At 35.0% G+C, this 26,210-nt stretch overlaps 1 protein-coding gene across 1 annotated transcript in view; it reads right to left on the bottom strand.

The window, feature by feature from the left end:
* Positions 1-1,839: 1,839 nt before the first annotated feature.
* Positions 1,840-26,210, bottom strand: part of USP43 (ubiquitin specific peptidase 43) — a 115,696-nt gene continuing 91,325 nt past the window's right edge. Inside the window, exons 10-15 of the mRNA XM_051995700.1 lie at positions 22,535-22,612; positions 21,789-21,915; positions 20,669-21,014; positions 18,074-18,232; positions 13,495-13,659; positions 1,840-5,162 (exon numbers count right to left, since the gene is read on the bottom strand). Of these exons, the coding sequence (XP_051851660.1) occupies positions 4,078-5,162; positions 13,495-13,659; positions 18,074-18,232; positions 20,669-21,014; positions 21,789-21,915; positions 22,535-22,612 (1,960 nt within the window). The 3' untranslated portion in view covers positions 1,840-4,077. The remainder of the gene's footprint in view (positions 5,163-13,494; positions 13,660-18,073; positions 18,233-20,668; positions 21,015-21,788; positions 21,916-22,534; positions 22,613-26,210) is intronic.

Genomic DNA, 26,210 nt, shown 5'->3' with positions numbered 1-26,210 from the left:
GGGCTAGTGCTCTATCCATTATATCTAGCTGCCCTGAATTTCTTTTCTTTTCTTTTCTTTTTTTTTTTTTTAAAGGACCATACCTTTTATCTAAAGCACTCTCACTGATTGGCCAATAATATATCCCAGCTCAAGTCTACCTTGGTGGACCTTGGGTTCTAATGACTCAGAGTGAATGTAAATAGCAATTGTTTCTGTTTTGGCCAGAAACCCTGAGTATCTTCTTCTCCCAGATTCAATTTTTTTTTTTTTTTTGACCAGGTAAAAAAGTTTTTTTTTTTTTTTTTTAAATTTTATCCAGCCTTAATCACTGAGTAGGCATTGCCTCAGATAAACTGAGATCTTGGAAAGATCTTCACTTTAAAAAGGCTAAGGCCTTCCATTGCATCCAAGGGACACCTCCAGTGGTTCTGATCTGTATCTTGCCATTGGATCCAAATGGTTCAGGCAAGAATAAAGCTAATGGTTATGACTGCACAGTCTTGCCTCATCCTTCCCAACATCATGGTCTTCTTCTGGAATGAAGGACTTGATCACAACTGCTATAATACTTCCTACTTTACTTGTACTTTACAGAACTCTTCCTCCTCTCCCTGTATATACCCCCATGGAATTACCTTTCCCTCCATAATCCACTATTTCTAATATGGATTCTCTTTCAGCTCTATTATCTATTTGACAAAACACCAGATCTACATAGCAATCCCTGCTAGCCCTGGCTTGAGTCATAAAAAGATGAGTTTATAGGTGGTACACCTATCCCTTTTTCAGCAATGAAAGCCATACTTTCTTCATTTTATTTTCTTTCAGTATTTCTCGTTTAATTAAATGTGTCTCTCTTTATTATTACTTAACATTCTGCCTCCTATTACAGTCATGTGTTTGTCTTACCTTTTCATAGATTATCAACTCAAGGGCAGCTGCACATCTCAACTTCAATTACCAAGTGTTTAAAACAGATATTTTCCATATTCAATGTTTCCTGAATGAATAAATGTATAATTTGTAAATTATAGTGGACAAATCATAAGAATTCTCTGGCTCAAATTTCCTTGAGAAAAGGTTTATCTTAAGAGGGTAAACAGTTGCCCTGCTAATCCAGAGGCTAGTGGGAGGATCTAAAGAAATAATATAAAAGGATAAAGGTTAAAGATAAAGAAGGTGGCAAACTCAAGTTCCCCAATTCCTTAAAATATTGACTATATAAAAGAAGCACTTTTCTCCCTCCATTCCTTTTCCCCTCCTTTAGTTGATGCTACTTCCTTGGAACTAGTTAGGTGACTCAGGACAGAGAATGAGGCTTAGAATCAAGAAGATCTCAGTTCATATCATATCAGTTCATATCTCAATTTAGAGATTTTACTAGTTTATAATGAATAAGTTACTTAACTTCTTTCAATCTCAGTTTCCTCATCTGTAAAATAAAAGGTTTGCCCTTGATGATCTCTATTCCAGCTCTAAATCTATGATCCCATGAGTCAGTCAATTTACCAAATACTAGAGATATACACTCTCTGTTGAGCACTTAATTTGCAATTTGGAAACATAATTTGCATTGGGACAATTTCTACAAAAAGAATGCCTATTAAAAGGCATATTCAGAAGACACAGCTAGAGATGGCTTTCATAACACTAGGTCCTTAGGGAGGGTTCAGGATGTCACCTGGTAAGATACAGAGCTGGAATTAAGGTCATCCAATGAATTATAGTCTAAATCTCTGGAGAATAAGATATAAGCTGGTCCTGGTATAGATATTGCAGGAAATAAAATAACTAAAAGAATATGAAAAAAGCCCTTATAATTTTATATTTCAGATAATTTCATATAATTTCACGGTATTCACTTTCAATTATTTTATTGTTCCTTCCATTTACTTTGTTGCACTCATCATGTATATTTATTTTCCTGGCCTGTAATCACTTGGAAGATAAATTATAATGAGCAACTTGACCTCAAAGAATAGAGTTGAGAAGACCCCTTTCCTCTTTCTTTGTAGGGATGGAGAACTATGAGGGTGGAGCACTATATGTTAGAGTAAAAAAATGATTGTCATAGTTTTGTGGTACCATGGCTGTCTGGGAAGGGAAGAAGGGAGAGATAACATTGGGGAAATATTATATTATATTATATTATATTATAAAACAAATGACATCAATTAACATTTTTAAAGCTCGGCCTCAAAGAAAAACTGAGAAAATGATCTTTCTCCTTTCCTTTCCTTGGTGAGGCAAGTGGGTATTACCATGGGTGAGAATACTGTATTATATATCACAGCTATTTTATGTGCTTTTGCTTTTTCTTCTCCTCTTTCACTTTTGTTCTTTATTACAATAAATGACTCCTTGGGTAATGGAGTGAGGAATAACATTACAAATTAAGGTGATGTGAAAACAAAAGATATCAACAAACTGTTATCATGGTTGAATGATAAATGAATGAATAAAATAAGTATTCTACCTTAAAATAAATGATCCTGCCTTTGAAGAATAGAGAAGGGGCTTTGTCAGCTTTTCTACCCTAGGAGCAGAATTTCCTATTTGAGTCCTTAAGACGGGCCTCACAATGTATAACAAAAAACAGCTTTCTTCTTTTAATTTATCAAGATTTACTTCCTGACTCTACTTCATCCCTTTCTTCTTTATCTATCATCTGCTGAGTAAAGATAGTGTGTTAGAGGAGACTTCTAAGGGCTGATGCAAAGATTAGAATCTGTATTATAACTTGTGAGTTCTGTATTTAGAAGAAACCCAGCATTTTAGACATAAAGCTATCATCACACAGTTTTAAAAAGTTACCTTGCTACATTTCACTTTGAGGCTGGATTTCTTCCAAAGTCTAACAGTACCTAACTCATAGTAGGCACTTAATAAAAGCTTGTTGCTCTCTTGCTTTGCTTTCAAATAAAATCTGATCAAAATTATGCAGTCTTACCCAAGGAAAGAAGATATTGCTTTTGCTTCCCTGCAGTGAAAATAATTTTCGAAGGCATGCTGTGGTCATATTGTGTGTATAAGGAGAAGATTCTCATTTGTACAGCATAAGCATAGTGATCCCTTTAGATAATGACTGTAATATTAAATTTCCTATTTACCTCCTAAATGCCTGGAATAATACTCAGTTGCTCTGTTTGTGTTGAAAAACCACCTTGGAAGGTGTGGAAGCTCTGTGAAAATTTGCTGCATTAGTTTATGGGCCATCCAAGAAAGTTCTCAGGATCCTCCGAAATATAGGTTCCTTGAACATAACATTGTATTTATGATTTGATGTAACCTTGATAACCTTAGGAAGAGCAGAAATTATTTGGAATCTTGCTTTTTAAGTAAAAGCACTTTCAAATTTCAGAAAGAATTCATGCAGATGTTTGCCAGATGGGAAAAATGAACTATGTATATGCTCTAGGACAAAACAGGGTCAATATCTACCAGCTCAAGTAATATAGCAAAGCGTTCTTCCCACGTTCCCCTGAGACACTTTTTAATAAAACCATTCAGAGATTTATTTTTTGTTAAAAATGTAAAACTTTTTCCTAGTAATAAAATAGCTTTAAAAACTAAATTTAAATGATTTAGTAAAAGTTTTTATATATTAAAAACTCTTTTTTAATGTTATCTCTCCAACCCCCCCATTGTCATTTCATCCATTGTTTGCCTCATATCCCAATAAAGCATTAAAAAGATCAAGAAATATTTCTTGATATACCTTCTTGTTCAAAAGATTTACCAAAAAAGGGGAAGAAAATTAAGAGTAGCACTCTTAAAATTATTCCCTAACATTAATACTCAGAATTATTGTACACATATTGGAACAAGAGAAAAAAAGTCAATGGTCAGATTATATGCTATATGCTAGCCTACACAAGTCCCTACAGATCTGAGGAAATGAAGGCACCACTTAGAATGGGAGAATTTGAATTCTGGAAGCTTAAGAAGTTGAGGAATGTTTTCGCTAATCTAATCTTCTTCATCCTGAAAACCTAGTTCAAATCAATAATTTGATGTAATTGTACTGATAGCATAGTAACCTCCTTTCAAAACTGGTTCATACTTTATAAAAGTACCATAACACTCTAATGCTCATCACAAGCTGGATTCAGGCACTTTTTTTTTCTGGCCTAAGGCAATAGTGTGGTATTTTGCTCTTTGAAATGTGCCATTGGAATTATCTCCTTCAGAAATACATCTTTGAGATGGGTGGGAGATACCAGCTCCTTTCTGGAACCAGTTGATTTGTCTGGGATACCTGAAGGAGCTATGAACTTGACCTACATCTTTTTCTAAAAAGTTTACCTCATCCTTTGTCAGGCTTCCTCTAAGCTTGCTGAGAAACATGTTATTACCCTGTTCTTTATCTCTACTGCTCCATTTGTTGTTCCATGGGAAGATGAGGGAAGAACTCCTAGAGATCTCTGAACTGTTATCCTTCTCCTTTACCTCTTTTTTTAAAACAATGGATTTGACAAGAGCAAACCTCCTTTGTTGGAGCTGTTCTGACTCAGGAATTCTTTCCTGTGTTTTAGCCTCAGATTTGGCTGAGACTCTTTGATCACTTCTGTTTGTTCCAGAAAAATGTATGACGTTCAGAAAATCCTTGGGACATGGTAAAATGTTATTCCTTTGGCTTTTCCCACAAACATTTGGTTTGTTCATATGGCTCTTTGTCTGAGCCAGCCCTTCAATCCTAGCTGATTTTGTCATAGATAGAGGAATGTCAAGTTTTGGGGGTAGTCTTATCTCTTGACTCAAACTTTCTTTTGGTTTCTTTGTTCTTCTTAGAGAATCAATATTACCAATAGTATTATGATTACTAGAAGGGCTTCTCAGAGGAGCCTGTACCTTCCCATCTGCCCACTTGCTATCCCCTTCATCATTTGTGGGAGCTGTTGAGTTTGATGGTGCTGATACTGATAAATTTGCTTCCTTAGTAGCACTAGTCATCGTCACTGGAATGATGGATTGGTTAGTATTCTTGGGTCTTCGTTCAGACTCTAAATATTCCATCAACTGAACAGAGTGATGTTTTGTTCTATCTTTGGTTCCCAAAGACCATCTAAGGGGCATGGTCTTAAAAGTCCCCTGTGGCTTTCTTTTAGATGTGACAGGCTCCTTCATGCTGGCGCTTTTGCCTTGAACACCTCGAACAAAAGGCTTTGACTTAGACTTTCCTGAAAAGAGAGAGACAGGGTTATTAGTGCCTAAACAACATTCCAGAACCACTAAAAGTAATCAGTTAGTCATCGTTTCCTTTTAGCTTTTCTCAGTGTTTAGTACACTCCTCTGTTGTAGTATATTATTGCTGACTGACAACAACTAGAATGGAATGCATTTGCTAAAATCCTTTAGTATTTCAGTAAGTCACAAAACAAGCCAAAATTAGGGAATTTTCTGATATTCTCTGGCATCTGCTAGCCTTGATTTAGCCTATCTTCACTAGAAGAATCTACCTTCTACTTTTATTATCTCTAAATTGTTTACTTCTAGCTTGAATTTTCACTAACACTGTGGAAGGTCTTACATCACTTGACCTGTTTGCCTCAGTTTCTTTGTCTGTGAAATGAGAATAAAAATAACACTCTCTGAGGGATGCTGTAAAGATATAATGAGATTATAAAGTTTTTAGTACAGTGCCTGGCACATAGTAGATGCTCTATGAATGTTAGCTATTACAATTATTATCAGTTGACTAAATTTAGTCAGCCATGGTTATAGAAGTTATTAGAATGATCATACACTACAATTCATTAATTCCACTGGTGGAAATATACCCGAGTTAGATTTGTTTTTTTGTTACTTTTTATTTTACATTTTTTCCACTATCTGTTCAAAGACAGTAAAATATTATGTATAACTGGGAATAATGGAAGCTATCTAAATATGTTTACTAAAAGAGGCATAGTTAAATAAATTGTGGCCCATTAATATAATGGAATACTGTAAGGCAATTAAAGTCAACAGGTAAGGTGAATATGAAAAAATCTAGAAACATATCAAACAAAGAAAAATGAAAAAATAGAATCAGAAGAATAGAATTAATGCTAAAAGAGGAAAAGTGAATGAATATAAATGAACAAAAATCCTGATGGAGAATTAAAGGAAGGGGCTAAAATATTATACCATTTCAAGTATTTGAAATTAAGTATCAAGAAGATATGAAGTGTAAATATTTCATATTTAAATTGAAATAATGAACAGTTGGGAGAAAACATGTGAAAAATATACTACAAAGTCTGGAAGATGGAAAGGCATCCTCTTAGGAGGAAAAAGAAAACAAATCTTATGATAAATATTTACAATGGATAATCGTTCTAAACTTTTGTTATTTCTCACAACCACCTTAAAGTACTAGTTGAAAAACTGAATGCAGTTTGCTTTTACATGGCTCTCATCTGGTAGAATAGTGACTTCTTTTGAATTAAATAAGTTAATTTCAGGAGCTTCCCATGTTGCTGTGTAATTATTAAGAAATTTGCTATATATTCAGAAAAAGGTGAGCTGTTATACTGAACATAAGCATTTGCCTTCTGATTGTATCTTGTGAACTGTTCACTAGATACCTTCCTTCCCTTCGAAATCTATTTATTATAGTTCTCTGTCTTCTACTTTGAGAGGGCAAAAAGCCAGCAGCAGGTTAATATAATGAGAATTTTTTAAAAATCATAATAATTTTGAGATAATTTGATGCTAGATGCCTGATCACTATCTGATAAGTTATAATTTTACCTCAATTCTCAAAACAAAAAGAACATAATGTTGAGTCTACCAACCTAACAAATATTTTTAATCAAAAACTGACATGAGTATTGTATCTAACATTAAATGCTTAATACATTTATTGTAATCAGCCTATGATATATAAATTCCAAAATAACACTACATTACTGACATTCTCTGATGGAAACTGTTGGAGAACAGTGTCTAGTTGCTATCATTGTATTCATTGGAAATGTAAAAGATTTTAAAAGATAAGAAAAATATTTTAATATGTAAATGTTTCCAGAGAAACAAAATGTGGTTGAATATTGTGAAACTGTGAAATTTCCTTATGAATGTTTAAGCTCTAACCTAGTCAACTTCAGCCCTGGCCATGACCCAAGTTTCAGTAAAGCAGCACCTCTGAATCATTGGCAGTTCTGGTGGTTTCCAGACCTCTTAGTCCAAAGACTACAAAGAGGACTTATAAGATCAGAAGGTCTGTGGCAACAGAGTGGGAGTTCAGCCTGTAAACTCAGCACAGGCTGCACCAGCACAACCATAGGCCTAGCAACAATCCCAGCACCAGCTAAGCAGGACTCTGTCTAGATCTTAAAACTACAGTGGTTCAGGGGCACACCTAACAGTAACAGGGCAGAAAAGAGGGCTTATGATCAGGTCACTAGAAAAATATCTGAAAATAGTGTGGGACAGGACATCCTCAATCCTGAACAAAGAACCCTATTTTAACAAAAAGTTAGAAGCTGAGTGATAGGCTAGGAAAAGGAGCAGGCAATCAAAAGTGTTTGTGACCATAGAAAGTTATTATGATCACAAGAGAGATCAAAATACATTTTCAGAAAAAGATAAAGTCACAGTTCCTACATCCAAAGGCTTCAAGAAAAATAAGAACTGGGCTCAGACTATGGAAGAGTTCAAAAGGGATTTTGAGAATAAAGTAAGAGAAATAGATGAAAAATTAGGAAAATAATTAAGAGTGGTACAAAAAGAAATACAAAATGCCAATGAGGAGAACAATGCTTTAAAAAGCAAAGTTAGCCAAATGGAAAAAGAGATACAAAAGCTCAATGAGGAAAATAATTCCTTAAAAAATTAGAATTAAGCAAATGGAAGCTAATAACTTTATAAGAAATCAAGATACAATAAAACGAAACAAAAAAAAATGAAAAGATAGAAAAGAATATGACTATTTCATTGGAAAAACAACTGACCTGGAAAATATATCCAGGAGAGATAATTTTAAAATTATTGATCTACCTGAAAGTAATGATAAAAATAAAAAAAAATAAAAAAAAAAAAAAAAGCTCTGGACATTGCACATCTTTCAAAAAATTATCAAGGAAAACTATCCTGCTATTCTAGAATCAGAAGGTAAAGCAGACATTGAAAAAAATACACAAATGCCCTCCTGAAAGAGATCCTAAAATGAAAATTCCCAGAAATGTTATAGTCAAATTCTGGATCCCCCAGTGAAGGAGAAAATACAGCAAGCATACAGAAAGAAATAATTCAAATATAGTGGAGCCATAGTTAGGATAATACAAGATTTAGCAATTTCTACATTAAAGGACAGGCAGACTTAGTATATCATATTTTGGAGAGCAGTGGAGCTAGGATTTCAACCAAGAATCATCTACTCCAAAATTCAGTATAATACTTCAGAGAAAAGGTGGTCATTCATTGAAATAGAAAATTTTCAAACATTTGTGATGAAAAGACCAAAGACGAATGGAAAATCTTGACTCTGGAGAAGCGTATAAGGAGGTAATTAGGAAAAGTGATATCATAAGGAACTTAATAAGGTTTTATCTATTTACATTTCTACATGGAAGGATGATACTTGTAACTCATTAGAATTTTCTCATTAAATGACAGTTTAAAGGAGTATATATAAACAGAGGGCACAGGTGTAAGTTGAAGATGAAGGAATAATATTTTTTTTAAAAATGATGAAATTAAGGGACGAGAGAGGAATATACTGGGAGAAAGGGAAAAGTGGAATGGTGCAAATTATCTGCCATAAAAGAGGAAAGAAAAAAACTTTATAGTGGAGCAGAAGAGGGGAAGAGAGAGGGAAAGAGTGAGCTTTACTCACATCAGAATTGGCTCAAAGAGGAAATAACATATACATTTTACTATGAGTACAGAAATCTATCTTACTCTGCAGGAAAATAGGAGGGGAATAGGACATGGGAAGGGGAGGTGATAAAAGAGAGGACATAGTAAGAGAGTGAGTGGTCAATAGCAAAACATTTTTGAGGAGGGACAGGGTGAAAGGAGAGAGAAAATAAAAGGGGAGACACAATTATCAATAGTAATTGTAAAAAGGATTTTCAAACAAGTTTCTCTGATAAAGTCTCATTTCATAAACATAGAGGGAACTGAGTCAAATTTATAAAAAATAAGAGCCATGTTCCAATTGATAAATGGCCGAAAGATATGATCTGTGCTCAAAGGGCTATAAATTTATGCATATCCTTTGACCTAACACTACCACCATGTTTCCCCGATAATAAGACCTATCCTGAAAATAAGCCTTCCCCTTACTGTGTAAAATCCCTCTAAAATAAGCCCTCCCCCGAAAATAAGCCCTATTGAGATTGCTACTGTAGTGAAGGTGATCCCCTGCGCTACATGCTACATTACGGTACCCTCTGTATGCACCACCCCCTCCCCCTCCCCCAGTGAAACGGACGCTGTACTCCGAGCTGCATCCAATCAGAGCTGCAGCAGTGAGCTTGTTTTTTTTTTTTTTTTTTTTTTTTTTTTTAATAGCTTTTTATTGATAGAACCCATGCCAGGGTAATTTTTTACAGCATTATCTCTTTCATTCACTTCTATTCTGATTTTTCCCCTCCCTCCCTCCACCCCCTCCCCCAGATGGCAAGCAGTCCTTTACATGTTGAATAGATTACAGTATATCCTAGATACAATATATGTGTGCAGAACCGAACAGTTTTCTTGTTGCACAGGGAGAACTGAATTCAGAAGGTATAAATAACCCGGGAAGAAAAACAAAAATGCAAGCAGTTTATATTCATTTCTCAGTGTTCTTTCTTTGGGTGTAGCTGCTTCTGTCCATCTTTGATCTATTGAAACTGAATTAGTTCTCTTTATCGAAGAGATCCACTTCCATCAGAATACATCCTCAAACAGTATCATTGTTGAGGTATATAATGATCTCCTGGTTCTGCTCATTTCACTTAGCATCAATTCATGTAAGTCTCGCCAGTCCTCTCTATATTCATCCCGCTGGTCATTCCTTACAGAACAATAATATTCCATAACGTTCATATATCACAATTTACTCAACCATTCTCCAATTGATGGGCATCCATTCATTTTCCAGCTTCTAGCCACTACAAACAGGGCTGCCACAAACACTTTGGCACATACAGGTCCCTTTCCTTTCTTTAGTATCTCTTTGGGGTATAAGCCCAGTAGAAACACTGCTGGATCAAAGCATCCTGTTCTTCCCCAGTGATTTGCTTGCTGGCACCATTGAGAGCAGTGCCGCGGAGGAGAGCTGAGGCAGGACAACATAAAAACCCGGTATGTAAGTGGGAGTGAGGGGGCATGATGGAGGATAAAAGAAGAACTCAGGGGGCATGATGGAGAATAAAAGAAGAACTCAGCCAGCACTCACTGCGCTAAAGAAATGAAAAACTTCCTTGCAGAGAGAAGAATAGATCAAGTAATGATTCTTGCAGGAATGACTGCCTATCTCCAGACCCTTGATATTGCAATAAACAAGCCATTCAAGGACCATTTGCGCATGGAAGTCAATGACTACATTGAAAATAGAATGGAAAGAAATCAGCGTGGAAACTTGGTGAAGCCCTGTCTGCAAGAAGTTGTGACTTGGGTGAAGAAGTCATGGGATAAAATTACTGACAGCTGTGTTGCCAAGGCACTACAAGCAGGTTACCTGGACAAGACATGTTCATTTAAAGAGAGCTATATTGCTGGACATGACAGATTGGGTCTACTTCTTCTGAAGGAAATAGAGGTGCAAGACATCCAGGATGGAATTCAGGGTATGGACACTTATGACGATGTTGTTGAAGAAGATGACATGATCATTATTGAATAAAGGTACTTTTTTTTGTTCACATTTACCTGTTTATTAAAATCGCTGTCAATGTTCATTAAAATAAGCCCTCCCCTGAATATAAGCCCTCTGGTGTTTTTCTGTCCAAAAAAATATTAAGACAGTGTCTTATTATCAGGGAAACACGGTAATAGTCATAGATACCAAAAGAGATTTAAAAAACAACAACAAAAAAATAACCTATATGTACAAAAAATAATTTACAGCACCTCTCTTCTCAGAACAAAAAATTGGAAATTGAGGGGTTGCCCATAAATTGAGCAATGGCTGAATAAACTATATGTGTTTGTGATGGAATATTATTGTTCTATGAAAAATGATGAACAGGATGCTTTAAAAAAAAAAAAAAAAAAAAAACCCTGGAAAATCCTCCATGAACTCAAGCAAAGCCAAACGTATTGTATACAAAGTAATAGCAATGTTCCATGATGACCAGCTGTAAATGACTGCTATTCTCATCAGTACAATGATCTACAATTATGCTGAAGGACTTATGTTGAAAAATCCTATCTCTACCTACAGAAGAAACTGGTTGAGATTGAACCCTACTCTCTCTCTTTCTTAACTTTATTTTTCTTGAGAGTTTTTTTTTTTTTTTTTTCCATTAGGGTAGGAGATCTATGTTTTCTTTCACAACATGACTTTTATGGAACTGTTTTGCATAACTTCACATGTGGTTTCTTAAGGCGGGCTGGGTGGTGGGGATAAGGGAGAGAATCTGGAACTCAAAAGTTTTAAAAGCAAATGTAAAAAAAATTGTTTAAATGCAACTAGGAAAAATTATTAAATAAATTAATTTTTAACAAAGAAAAGAAATTTATTATCAAATATTTTAGTTTTGAAAAAATAAAATAAAAAGTTTAACGCAGTGACTTTGTCTAGACTTACAAATTACATCAGGCATAGCCACTTTAATAGTAATAGTGGATTATATTTGCACAAACTTTAATCTCTACAAACTTCTTCAGGAATCATTATTATGTAGTATAATATCTTGACAGGCCTAGCCTGATGAAGATTGGTCAAAGGGTTCAATAAATAGTGTTCTTTGTTGCCAAGAAATAAATTATATTATCTCTTGGCAATAGACTGAGACAAAGCCTGGAGGATTTTTTATTCTAAGTTATGAGAAGTTGAGTGAGTAAGCAAGGAGTATTTTCAAATTATGTATAAGATTAAGAGTTGAAATAAAATTCTACCAAATTAAAAGATTAGTGATAAAAGAACAATTTTGTTGTGATATGGGAGTCACCTGCCAGTGGCTGCTGGAAATATAACTCAGACCTGTAGAATGAATCTCTTCATATGAAAGAATGATGATGATACAAGGAGACTGAGAGACAGTTGCATTCTCTGACCTTTCTCTTCTTTCCTCTTGCCTCCAATTTATTTCATTCCCAATCCACAAGCAACATCTGTGTCAGCAAAGGCTGCTTTGCAACTCTTTCAAGTGTTATGATTCACAGCTGTGGAGGCTCTCAGAGATTTAACCTGCCCCTTCACCCAGACATGGTCCTTAATACAATTTGAAGTTAGAAGTTTTTTTAAGCTTACTACAATCTTTATGAATGTTGTTCAGATGCATTACTAGATGCATTTTGATAAAATATCACGAAGAAGAAAATAGAGTTTGGCTTGAATAGAGAACTCACTCTGAATTGTTGAAAATCACTGTAACAACATACATTTAGAAGGGAATAAAAATATAAATTTCTAAAGAAATGAGAGGGTGAGGAAATAGGATAAAGGGGGTGTGTAGGTGGGATATAAGGGTGGGTAGATTAATAGGAATGGGATAGAATGGGAACAACATACATACTTGAAAGATTATAAAGTCTTCTAAATTCAGACAAAAACAAGAAGGCAAAGAGAAGGGGAAAAGAAAGATGATAAGGGAGGAATTCTTGGGAGGAGAAGTTAAGGAGGGCAAGGTAATGGGCAAAAGTAAAGCAGAGGAGTCAGGAAGGATAGGAAATAAGAGACACAAATATAAAATAAAGAGGAGGAGTAGAATTTATTATGTAAAAAAAGCAGAGGTATGTATGTAACACATATACACACATAAATACACATGCTTAGTTGTAGTCTTCTGGAGGGGTGATAGAAGAATAAAGTAAAAAACACCGAGAACAAAAGAAAACCTATAAGGAAGCAAAGAAAAGATGGACAGTTTTGAACACAATGTTAGCACTTATCATATAGCCTCTCTTGAAATGGAAATGTATTGGTTTATATTTTGAATCCTCTCATGTTCTGCTGTGTAGATGGTATGTTTTTTTTCCCTTTTCCTGTTTTGTATTTAACTTTAAAAAAAATTAAAAAAAAAAAAAAAGAAAATTACTGTAACAAGCCTCAGAACCAAGGTTCCTAAAGTACAGATTTTAAAATTGTTTTTCTTTGAGGAAGGAAGTGAAGTATTTATATAGCACTTACTACTGATAAGATATTGTGCTAAGCACTTTACAAATGTTTCTCATTTAATTCTCATAACAACATTGAAAGGGAGATGCTATATTAGTACTTCCATTTTATACTTGAGGAAACCTAGTACTGTGCCACTTAGCTGATTTATGAAAGAAGAAAAAAAGAAAATTAGGAAGTAATAGCAACATAAAAATCATTTATATGCAGAGAGATAGCAGTGATTTTAACAAAAATGAACAGTTAAAACAAACCTTTTTCCTGTTTGGTAGAGACTTCTGAGAAGACAAGAGAATCAGGCATTTTTGAAAGGGAGTCAAAATTTGTAGAACTCCAAGATGATAGGCTTTTCTTCTGGATGCTGTTGTTACTCCTAAGCCTCATAAGCCAGTGATCAGACAAGGAGGAGCTCATGGAACCTATGAGAAAAATATAGATTTTATAGTTGATTAGCACCTTAGTACACTGAGGGAGAGCTTATGAAATCTAGGATAAACACCAAAGCAAAAAATAAAATAAAAGAAAGAAAGGAATTTAGGAGAAGAAGGAGAGGAAGGAAAGAAGGAAGGAAGGAAGGAAGGGAGGAAGGGACAAAGGAAAGAAGGAAGGAAGAAAGGAAGGAAGGAAGGAAGGAAGGAAGGAAGAAGGAAGGAAGGAAGGAAGGAAGGAAGGAAGGAAGGAAGGAAGGAAGGAAAAAAGGAAGGAAGGAAGGAAGGGAAGAAAGATGAGAAAGAGGGATGGAAGAAGAAGAAAGGGAAGGAGGGAGGAGAGGAAAAAAAGAAAGAGAGAGAGACAGAGAGAGAGAGAGAAGTAACAAGAAACACAACCTTTTAGTGCTCCAGAAAACTCCTAAAACTATAAATTACATATAAGTCGCCAATTTGTTTCAGTGGATTTTTCATACCAGGACTCTCATACATTAATGACATGACAGATTTAGATATATCTTTCCACTCTCCCAACTACTTAAAAAACAAATAAACAGAAAAACAACCTCCTATTGTTCAGGCTTTCAATCATGTCAATATCTCTGTGACCCTGTGAACCATAATACAAATTATTGTCCATAGGGAATTCTTGATAAAGACACTGAAGTAGTTTGTCATTTCCTTCTCCCATGAATTAAGTGATTTACTTAGGATCACAGAGCTAGTAAGTATCTGAAGCCAAATTTGAATTCAGATCTTGTCATTGAGCTATCTATCTGTCTCCATTTATCACTAATTCTTGACTGGTAAACCCCTCATTTCCTATAATTCATAGAAATCAATGAATCTCAGAGGCCACTTAATCCAACTTGACACTAAATATGAATCTCCTCTACAACATATCCAACAAATGGTCAACACGGAGAATTTGCTTGAAGACCCATAATAAGGAGCAGCCTACTAACAAACACTTCCAAGGTTCCCAACTTCACTGAATTGCTTATGAAGTGCTCTAATTAATAGAAGTTTTTCAACTCTCATCCACTGATACTAGTTTGTCTTCCTTTTCTTACCTCAAACTACTCTTATCCTAGAGTCAAAATAACACATCTAATCGATTCTTCTTTCACTATATATCTCTGCATATACTTCAAAGATAGTAACCTGTCTTTCTAAACTCTTCCCCAAGACAAACATGACCTATGCTTTCAGTTAATATTCTTGAAGTCCTTCTTCCTCCTGGTTACAGTGGCTTCTTAAACTTTTCCACACATAATAACCCTTTCATCTGAGAAATTTTTATGGGACCCAGGTACATAGGTATATAAAATAAGTATAAAGATCAATCATTTACTGATAATATATCATAATTTTGCAACTCCCAAATTTAGTTACAAGATCCCATATTTGGTTGCAAATCACAGTTTAAGAAGCTGGGCTTTAGTTTAGCCTTTCATAAAATATGTAGTATGTCCAGAGGAAGGTAGTATGTCCAGGGATCGTTACCTACCATGTCCTAGCTAGTCAGTCTTTTTTAATAATATAAGATAACATTTGTCTTTTTTTTTTTTGCTTCCATGTAACACTGCTAAGAAATGCTAAGCTTATCTTTTGCAAGAAAACCAGCTGTCTAGCCACATCACACCCATCTTGTATTTGTATGGTTGGGTTTTTTACCCAAGGGGAATAATTTAAATGTCTTTATTAGATTTCTTCTTGCACTACTCAGTCCAGTGTTCCTGCTTATTAAAATCTTTTTAGATTTTGTCTGAGATCCAATATGTTGGCTATTTCTTCTAGCTTTTTGTCATTTCAACAAAGTCCAAGAGGCAATTCACCAGAGACATCCATCCATATTGGCATTAATGACAACTTTTCAGGTCTGCCCTTTCAGCCAGTTTTGAATCCCCCTATACTTTACTAGTAACTGGTGCACATGTCTCCATCTTGTCCCAGAAGGACAGAAAATGTGACAGTATCAAATGCTTTGCTAAAAAAAAGGTAAATTATAGCTTCAAAATCCCCCCTTACGTCCCTCCCCCAATTAGGCAAATCTAAAGGAAATGAGTTTAATTTGCCAAGATGTGTTCTTGATGACATCACACTGGCAATTTGTCATTGACACTTTCTTTTCTAGATTTTCTTTTTTGTTTGTTTGTTTGTTTGTTTTTTATTAAAGCTTTTTTATTTTCAAAACATATGCTTGTATTTAACATATATAGGACTGCTTGCCATCTTGGGGGGGGGGGGTGGAGGGAGGGAAGGGAAAAAAACGAAACATAAGCGAGTGCAAGGGATAATGTTGTAAAAAAATTATCCTGGCATGGATTCTGTCAATACAAAGTTATTATTAAATAAAATAAAATTTAAATTAAAAAAAAAAGAATTTAAATGCTAAAAAAAAAAAAAAAAAACATATGCTTGGAAAAATTTTCAACATTAACTCTTGGAGCAAACCTTATGCTCCAATTCCACCTCCACCCCCTTCCCTCACCTCCTCCCCTAGATGGCAAGTAATCCAATATACATAAAACATGGTAGAAATATATATTAAATGCAATATATGCATATATTTATACAATTATCTTGCTCCACAAGGAAAATCAAATTAAACAGGAAAAATGACAAAGAAAATAAAATCCAAGCAAACAATAAAAAGAGTGAAAATGCCATGTTGTGAACCACATTCGATTCCTACATTTCTCTCTCTGGGTGTAGATGTCTCTGTTCATCACATGTTCATTGGAACTGGTCTGCATCACCTAATTGTTGAAGAGAGCCACATCCATCAGAATTGATCATCATATAATCTTCTTGTTGCCATGAACAATGATCTCCTGGTTCTGCTCATTTCACTTAGCATCAATTCATGTAAGTCTCTCCAGGTCTCTCTGAAATCATCCTGCTGATTTTTTCTTTCTTTCTTTCTTTCTTTTTTTAAAAATTTTATTAATAATAACTTTATATTGACAGAATCCATGCCAGGGTAATTTTTTTTACAACGTTATCCCTTGCACTCATTTCTGTTCCGATTTTTCCCCTCCCTCCCTCCACCCCCTTCCCTAGATGGCAAGCAGTCCTATATGTTAGATATGTTGCAGTATATCCTAAATACAATATATGTTTGCAGAACCGAACAGTTCTCTTATTGAACAGGGAGAATTGGATTCAGAAGGTAAAAATAACCCGGGAATTAAAAACAAAGATGCAGATAGTTCACATTAGTTTCCCAGTGTTCTTTCTTTGGGTGTAGCTGCTTCTGTACATCATTCTTTTCTAGATTTTCAGAAAATCATTAGTATCATGGGTGTAGAGCTATCTTGCAATTTCCCATCTTGCAAATGAGAAAACTGAGACCCAGAGAAGTTACCTAGAGCTAGAAAGTTATCTAATCCAAACATATTATAGCATTAATCATTTCTTTAATTAGATAGTCTTTATTAGGGGTTGGGGGGAAAATGAAGATATACTGTCTAAAGTTTAGAGACTCTATTGTCTCCTGAATATCTTTGAAAATTGATCCATTTCTGTAGTCTTCTGTCATTGTTTATAATTCTCTCTAGTCTTTCAAAAGGATAGCTCAGTCAGTTGTTTTTATACCTGAATTCCTGGGACATGGTGACTTATTTTCCATTTCTCATTTGCCCGAGACTCTCAATTGATGCAAGCTTGAGAAAGGCACTAAATTTGTGATCAAAATTCCAGCTTTGATCTACACCACATTTGCAATCTTGAATAAACTTTTCCTTGTCTTGGCTTCAGGGACTACATTAAATGATATTTAAAGTCTTTTTAACATCGAAATCTTATTATTTTCCTTCTTTCAAAATCTATTCTTCAACTCCTTGATATGTTTCACTTTGTTTTTAGACATATAGCTTCTGCTTTCCTGTGGCAAATAATCTCACTGCCTCCTACCTTGAAGAATCTGTTCCAGGACAATATGTCAGGTGGGGTTGATGTTTTTGGAAGCCCACCTCAACCAAAAGATAAAAGTCTAGCATTAGGAAACTGAGGCAATGGAAGGGTGGGGCCAATAGGGTAAGGGGTTCTCTGCTTGACCTCTTTCTTCTGGGACATGATCTGAAACATTTATCCTTGAAAAAGAAGCCTTGAATAGAAGCTAAATTATCCACTGATGCCTCTGGCTTTTAAATAGGCTCAAAGAAGGTTATTAATCAGAAATGGCAGACACAATGGCTTGGATGGCATGTAGTTGCCCTTTACCCTGCAAATGAGACCCATAGTCACCAACCTACAATCTTTAGGGCTCTTTCAGCATCTTTCTATGCTTCTTCCTTCAGCTCTTTCCTCTGCACAGGTGTACTACTTTTTAGGAAGAAAAAAGAATGAACTTGGAGGATCATTTCTTCTCCCCATACCCTCTTGTGGTTAGCTACAGTACCTGTCATTGAGCTGCTGGCTGACCAGTCAGGTATGATATTCCTTTTCTGATAAAATAGAATATAGGCTCCTTGGGTGCTGATATCATCTTCTAAAACAGGCTCTACTGTGCTGTCATCAAAGTTGTACCACTGGCCATCCAGTGAGTTTTTGCAGTAAGCTGAAAAGTACAAAACTCCAAGTCTCAATTATTATTGCTTTCAGAGGCAAAAAGCATTAAGGCAAAGAGGAACTGTGATTCTTAAAGAAATCAGTCCATATTAGACTTCAAATTTGAACTCAGTATGAGAAAAAAAATTAATGTTCTTATCTATAATTTTTAGAAATTCATAGATAACTTGGCATATTATGATCATTCATTTTTAAAAAATTTTTTTATTTAATAACTTTTTATTGATAGAACCCATGCCAGGGTAATTTTTTACAGCATTATCCCTTGCATTCACTTCTGTTCTGATTTTTCCCCTCCCTCTCTCCACCCCTTCCCCCAGATGGCAAGCAGTCCTTTACATGTTGAATAGGTTATAGTATATCCTAGATACAATATATGTGTGCAGAACCGAACAGTTTTCTTGTTGCACAGGGAGAATTGAATTCAGAAGGTATAAATAACCTGGGAAGAAAAACAAAAATGCAAACAGTCTACATTCATTTCCCAGTGTTCTTTCTTTGGGTGTAGCTGCTTCTGTCCATCTTTGATCAATTGAAACTGAGTTAGATCTCTTTATCAAAGAGATCCACCTCCATCAGAATACATCCTCAAACAGTATCATTGTTGAGGTAACCATTTCACTTAGCATCAGTTCATGTAAGTCTCGCCAGTCCTCTCTGTATTCATCCCGCTGGTCATTTCTTACAGAACAATAATATTCCATAACGTTCATATACCACAATTTACTCAACCATTCTCCAATTGATGGGCATCCATTCATTTTCCAGCTTCTAGCCACTACAAACAGGGCTGCCACAAACATTTTGGCACATACAGGTCCCTTTCCCTTCTTTAGTATCTCTTTGGGGTATAAGCCCAGTAGAAACACTGCTGGATCAAAGAGTATGCATAGTTTGATAACTTTTTGAGCATAGTTCAGGGTAATTTTTTACAGCATTATCCCTTGCACTCACTTCTGTTCCGATTTTTCCCCTCCCTCCCTTCACCCCGTCTCTCAGATGGCAAGCACTCCTTTACATGTTAAATAGGTTACAGTATATCCTAGATATATGTGTGCAGAACCAAACAGTTCTCTTGTTGCACAGGAAGAGTTGGATTCCAAAGGTATAAATAACCCGGGAAGAAAAACAAAATGCAAGCAGTTTATATTCATTTCCCAGTGTTCTTTCTTTGAGTGTTCAACATTCATATTAGAATCCAAATTGAAGATGAATGGCGAGGTTTTCCAATTTTGGTTTTTTTCCTCTGCTTTTAGTTAACATTATGCTGGCTGCATCAAATCTCAGAATATTGCAGTGTTCTTGATGAGATCTGTAACCACTCAAAAGTTTGGCCTAACTATTCCTTACTCTACTTCTGTGAGCATTCTTATTTGTCAAGAGGAGAGAAATTGTGCTGCCAAGCAAAATTGCCACCCACTTTAATGACCTCAAGACCTTTCCTTGAAATGAAGGTCATATTTTAATATCAGTATTTTACTAGTGTTATTAAATGGCTGAGTAATAGAACACTATAGTAACCAATGAATTAGAACCAGACACCATATAGAGAACAATAGTGACGTAGAGGAACCCAGGATTACAGGTCTTTCTAACACCAGGTCAAAGTCCTCTATCCACTGTGCTATGTAGCTGCCTCTTTGACTCAAAAATCTTTACAAAGAAGAGATGAAATGGGTCCTACATATCAACAAGGAAAAAAAATTCTCAACTGTCATTAGGAATAGGATAAATTCAATGCTCTTGGATCTTCAAAGTTGGCCAGTTACTATATAAGGAAGAAATGTGGGCTGAGTTTGTGGGTTTGTTCTTAATCTTTAACTGAAAATGTAATCCTGGGTTCCTCTATTTATTGCCTTGCTCAAATTTCCTCTCTCCCTTTTTTCAAGTTCCTGCAGGGAAAATAATTGTGCTCAGCTGAGGATGGAAGGATTTTTAAATTCATTTATATAAATAGGATCAAATAAGATTAATATATGTAAAGGCTTTGAAAATCTTAAAACATTACATAAATTCTAGCTATGATTTTAAGTATCAAGATGACTAAGGAATATCTTTTTTTCCTATAGAATTAGATGCTCATAATGGATGAACAAAAAAAGCATTAGCGTCTTCCTACATGCAGAGTACTGAAAATACAAACAAATACAGTAGAAAAGAGAGAGCAGCCTATTCTCAAAGATTCACACTATCATTCAGAAAACAACACACAAAACAGGTTTCAAGTGCAAATCAAATAGAAAGATTGTTGGGGTGCCAAAGACATTTTTAAATGTCATTTGTATTTATAAAATAAATTCTCTTCCTCACATCAAATTATCATATAGTACCATAGATTATGGCAGAACCAAATCTAAAGGCTCCTTGCTATGCAAATGAGCACCAAGAAATACACAGCAAGAATTCAACATTAGGAATGGCTTACCTGTATAATGTCCACCTTGCATACTGCCATGGTGATTACATACAGCATACAAATCATACAAGAAGTCAAGGGAACAGCTATTAGGTAGGCAAGATGCCTGTTCCCAAGATGGCCAAGAGTTCAGGCATTCCTGGCTAAAATTTCTTTTGGCTACATGGGGAGCCATGTTGAGCCCATAGAGAGGAAACTTCACCAGAGTGGAGAGCTTGTTTCTTCTCCCCCCAACTTGACAAAATCGTTTGAGGTGAATTATGAGAATATCAGGCAATGTCCACAAACTTAGTTTCACCATTCCCTGTTGGAGGACCTTGCAATGGGGACATTTCCATGCATCGTCAGGAGCCAACTGCAAAAAGAAAATTGTTTTGCACATATTTTAAAATTTTATCTCAGGAATCAACAAAATATTCAAATAGCTAAAATGCCTTTTCCCCCCTGAGGCAATTGGGGTTAAATGACTTGCCCAGGGTCACACAGTTAGGAAATGTTAAGTGTCTAAGATCAGATTTGAACTCAAGTCCTCCTAACTTCAGAAGTGGTGCCCTATCCACTGCGTCACCTAGCTGCCCTTAAAACTCTTAAAGAGAGATCATATATAATACAATAAACTCTCAATTATTTACAATTTGTTCCATAAGTTGAAATTGTATTGCTACCCAGAGTAAGGCCTTTAGCATTCTAGGCAAAGCCTCTATGAAGATTTATGAGAGGACATGGCCAAGAAGCATAACAATGGAGAAGTTAATATCAGTACCACTAGAGCGAGGACTCATATCACTGAAAGTATTGATATATTCAAGTACTTTAACAACATAATTTTTAAAAATCCTATTTGCTTCTATATCCCCTTCTTAGCTCTTTCATTTCTGACTCCACCAATTTTATTTTTGTTATTATTTTTCTTAGGAAAAAGAAATTATTATAATTGTGGAGTTATTTTTGGCAATGTCAACTTGCATGAAAACTATTTACTTCTGTATAGCTTCATACATAGCAAAAACCATACCCAATAAAACACTAGGAACTTTCTTGTACTTAGTCTAGAAGTGTATTTCAGTAAAATCTTTTCCCTATAAGTCCTCAAAGAGGACTAGCTAAATCCATGTTGGTTGGCAAGTACCTGTTCCTCCTTAGTATAGAGCTGAAAGCATTCATTTAGGGTACAGCTGGGCTGTTGATGGGCTTGCTGTTGGAGCTGAACACTTGGGGCATCTTGTACTACTTCCTCCTGAATATTTCCAAACAAGCTGTGGGGAAAGAGGGAAAGAGACACATACAAAGAGAGAGACAGAGAAAAGGCGAGGTGAAAAGTTTCTCAAGTTAGGGCATAAAATTTTTCCCCAACAATAGGCTTCTATAATTTCAACAAACAACTTTTTGATGATTGATTCTTTTCCAAATCAAGACTAATAACCATTCTCACCTAGATTCCTTAAAAGTATTGATTTTATTTATTTATCTGTTTGTTTTTGACATGCATATGTGATTTTGTTAAAATTACAGGGAAATTCTACATGGGAGACTCCAATGCAGAGAAGCAACTGTTCTCCAAATTATTATTCCTTGAAAGCACCAAGAAGTTGTGACTTGACTAGGTTTACACAAATAGAATGGCTTGAATGTACATCTTCCTACATCTAAAACCAGCTCTTTTACTCCATATCACAATGAGTAGTATATAGAAATAGATATATTGCTGTCATAGATACATATTATTTAACATTTCTATTTAAAAGCAGAATTAAGCTCAAGGTAGACAGAATTAAGCTCAAGGTAGACTGAGTCTCTTGGCCAGGGTGCTATCTTTTTTCCAATCTGGGAGAAAAAAAATATTCTTTGGAAATAAAAGAAATACTTTGAACTCACAGTTGTTTGGTATTCCTATCCCATTCTACTGCCAGCTTGATATGTGGGGGACTTCCTGGCTTGCTGAGTTTCAAAGATCTAGGAAGAGAATAAAGGGCAGAAAAATCCATCATAGAATCACAGTAAATAATTTTTCACTCCCATATCTCGACTTTAGCAATTCATCTAACCTAGTATTTCTTTTCAAAACAAGTACATATGCTTGTCAAAGATAAGACTTGTTGCTTAAGTGGTAGTTATGATTATCATTAATAACTAACATTTATATAGTTTGCATATATAAGGTTTGCAAAATACTTTACAAACTTTAACTCATTTTATTCTCACAAGAAATCTGGGAACTTAAACCTAGGTTTCTGGTGATTACAAGTCTAATGTTCTTTTCATTATGCTACAGCCTATATAATATACTCATCAAGACATCTGAGTTTAAATCCTAATTTCTCCAATTACTGGCTGTATGACCTCAAGCAAATTACTTAGTTTTTCTGAGCATCTATGAAATACAAATGAGATAAAACAAAAGTAATCTTGGAAGTTTATCAAAACCTTCCTTTTTAGTTCAACTGAAGCTATTAAGAAATAATATTTCTTAGGCCTAAAATCTTTTCTAGGTTTTTCCTTTTAGGAAAGTATATGAGAGAGCAAAAACAAAAAAAAGTAAAACTTTGGTTAAATTTCACTGTTCTTCTTAAGGAAAAATAAAAGAGCATTATTGGAATAGGGTAGCAATTAAACATGGAACTAAAAAATACTTCTTGCCTACTAAGGTCATTGATTGTCTTTCCCATTTCAATAGAATTTGACATGTTGAATACATGGAAAAAGCCCTTTCAATACTTGAGAGAAGTGATCAAGAAAGAAAGAATTCCAGTAGTTAGAGAAGATTAAATGACCACTGTTCTAGAATATTACTCTCAAACTATATTTTAAAGTATTGTATGATTTTTTCCACATTCAAGATTCCTACAAATGTTACCTAAAATGTAACATTTTAAATAGAGAGGTGTTTGAGAGTATGTTGTTTTGCACATTTTCTCTCTGGACTAACAATAATTGGATTTAGAATGTTAAACTTTAATAAATATTTCTGGAAAACTTGTACCTAAAATGCAGAATATAGCATTCCTATTTTTTATTAACATGATATAAATATAAGCTATTACTTTTAAGCCTATCCCATTCCCAATGCCTCTTTAAAAAGACTAAAAAAAGATGTGTTTACTACAAAATGTCAACTTCCCCATTTTACACATAAATATGCGTATACACATAAACACACACACACACACACACACACACACACACACATACACACACCCCTCTTCTTCCCTTGCCAATTAATTCCATATAAAGAATTGAGGATCATTACAGAAGACCTGAGCTTGTTTGAATTGATTCTAAATTGACTAATTACTTTTTGTGAACTTGGTCACAAGGGTTATTTAGTCTCCTTGGTTCTCATAGCCATATCTCTTAGATAATCATCACTGATCATATTAGAATGTTTCTGAGAAATCTCAGTTAACCTCTAGATGGAGGTTAATCTGTACCTTTTACAGCAATGTAAACTTGGGCCACCTAGGCAGGGAATCAAGAACAATGAAAGACAGAGAATAGGTTTCAAAGTTTGAGGGATAATTATTATTAAATAGAATTAAGGAAAAGATATTTGAAAAAACAAAATTCTATCATGAAGTTTTAGCAAGTAATTCACATGAGAAACCACTCACCATAAATTTATTGATTGTTGGCTAGTCTAATTAATAAATTATTAATTACCCCAAACCTCTTAATTTCAGAATTTTAATTTGTGTCAACTTATATTTATTCTGTCTATACTTACACAGGTATAAGTCATATATCCCAGTGGAATGCTAGTTCCTTCCTCTTTTACTTTCTCTGTCTGTATTCCCAGCACTTAGCACAGTATCTGTTACACTGCAGATGATTAATAGTTAAGAAAATCATATGCTTAATCAACAATCTAATTCATAGACTTGCCTCCCACACCTCTAAAAATCAAAAAAAATAGATAAAATAAGAAATAGAAGAATGTGTAGAAGCCAAGTGGAAACAGCTTTTAGATTAATATAAAGAAAAACTGCCTAAAAATAAAGTGCAATATCTATCTTAGAAGATAGTGAGTTCCTTATCAGTTTGCTTTCAAATGGAGTCTGGATATTCATAAAGTTTTGATGGAAACAAAACAAGTGATTCAAAGAGGCAAAGATCAAGAAAGTGTATGTTTTAAGTATGGGATATAGTCTATATAAAAGCAGAAAGACAAGAAATTGAATATTAAGTATGAGGAATGGCAAAAAGATCTGACTATATCCTAATATGCACAAAGAGGAATAATGTATAACAAAAATGAAAAGGAAAACTGAGGCTAAAAACCATATAAGGGAATTCCTATTCGATTTTAGAATAGGGAACCAACACAGTTTATTCAATAGGGTAATTGTAATGTTCTCTTCTCTAAAATATAATGTTCTCTGTGAGCAGATTTCTTGGGGAGCTTCTGGAGGCAACCTTCGTTTCAGTTCAGATCAATAATCACCTCAAATGGAGCCAGGAGTTAAAATCCAAATCCTTTATTGTCTCCTTCAAAATAGCCCAGTTAGCTTTCTTAGAGGCCTAAGTCTCTCCTTGGTTCCAAGAGCTCTTCCCGATACTCCTTTGCCTCTGCCTCTGCCAGCTTCAACTTCTCGCTCCCAATGTCTCCAGCCAGCACAAAGGTTGAAGTTGGAATGAATCTTGACTCCTCCTTTGGGAGTGGGCTTGTAGGCTTGTGGGCTTCTGGGCTTCTGAATCTTCCAAAGTGAATCCTGACTTTTGAATCTCCCAGAGTCTCTAGTGGGCTTGTTCTTTAGTGGGCTCCTCCTTATATGCTCTCTTAAAGGTGTGAACTCTAATGTGTGGACTCTCTTAAAGGTGTGAACTAAGTACATAAGCATTCTCTCTCTCAATTCTACTGACTTAGCACCTTGTTTCAAGTTCTGGCCCATAACAGGTAAAGACATGGTCAGGTATGTGCATAAGAAAATTAATTTGGCAGCTGAATGATGGATGAATTGAAGAAAAAGACTTGAGTAGGGAAGATCAACTAGGGAGTAATGAAAATCTGAACAAGGAGGTTGCCTACATAACTGGAAATGCAAGAGATTTTATGAAGATATAAACAAGATTTGGCGTTTGACAGGGTGAATAAGGGCAAGAAGTTGAGGAAACATCAAGGTTGTGAACCTGGTAGCTAAAAGGATGGTGGTACCTTGTACAAAAGCAAGAAAGTTAGGAAGAGAGGTGGATTTGAAGAAAATATAATGAAGTCTCTTTTAGAAATATTGAGTTTGAGCTTCCTGTGGAATATCCTTGTAAATGTTCAGCAGGTAGTTGGAAAACATCACTAGAGATAGATGAAAGCTAGAAATATAGATTAGGTAATTTTTTTGCATAACGATGATAGTTGAACACATAGAGCTATGAGATCATAGGAAAAATGTAAAAAGAAAAGAGAAAGACCATAAAACTCTGGGATAACCTATGTGTATTTAACTCATTAAATTTGAGTTGTTTAACCTAAGTAAGATTCAAAGAGCACAGAACAGCTTTCTTCAAGTATCTGAAGTTCATCATATAGAAGAATTAGGGTTGTTCTTCTCTAAGTCCAGAA

The sequence above is a fragment of the Antechinus flavipes genome, chromosome 4 (assembly GCF_016432865.1).
Source record: "Antechinus flavipes isolate AdamAnt ecotype Samford, QLD, Australia chromosome 4, AdamAnt_v2, whole genome shotgun sequence".
Lineage (NCBI taxonomy): Eukaryota > Metazoa > Chordata > Mammalia > Dasyuromorphia > Dasyuridae > Antechinus > Antechinus flavipes.
The sequence above is the reverse complement of the archived record's forward strand: the minus strand, read 5'-3'. Positions and strand labels throughout refer to the sequence as shown.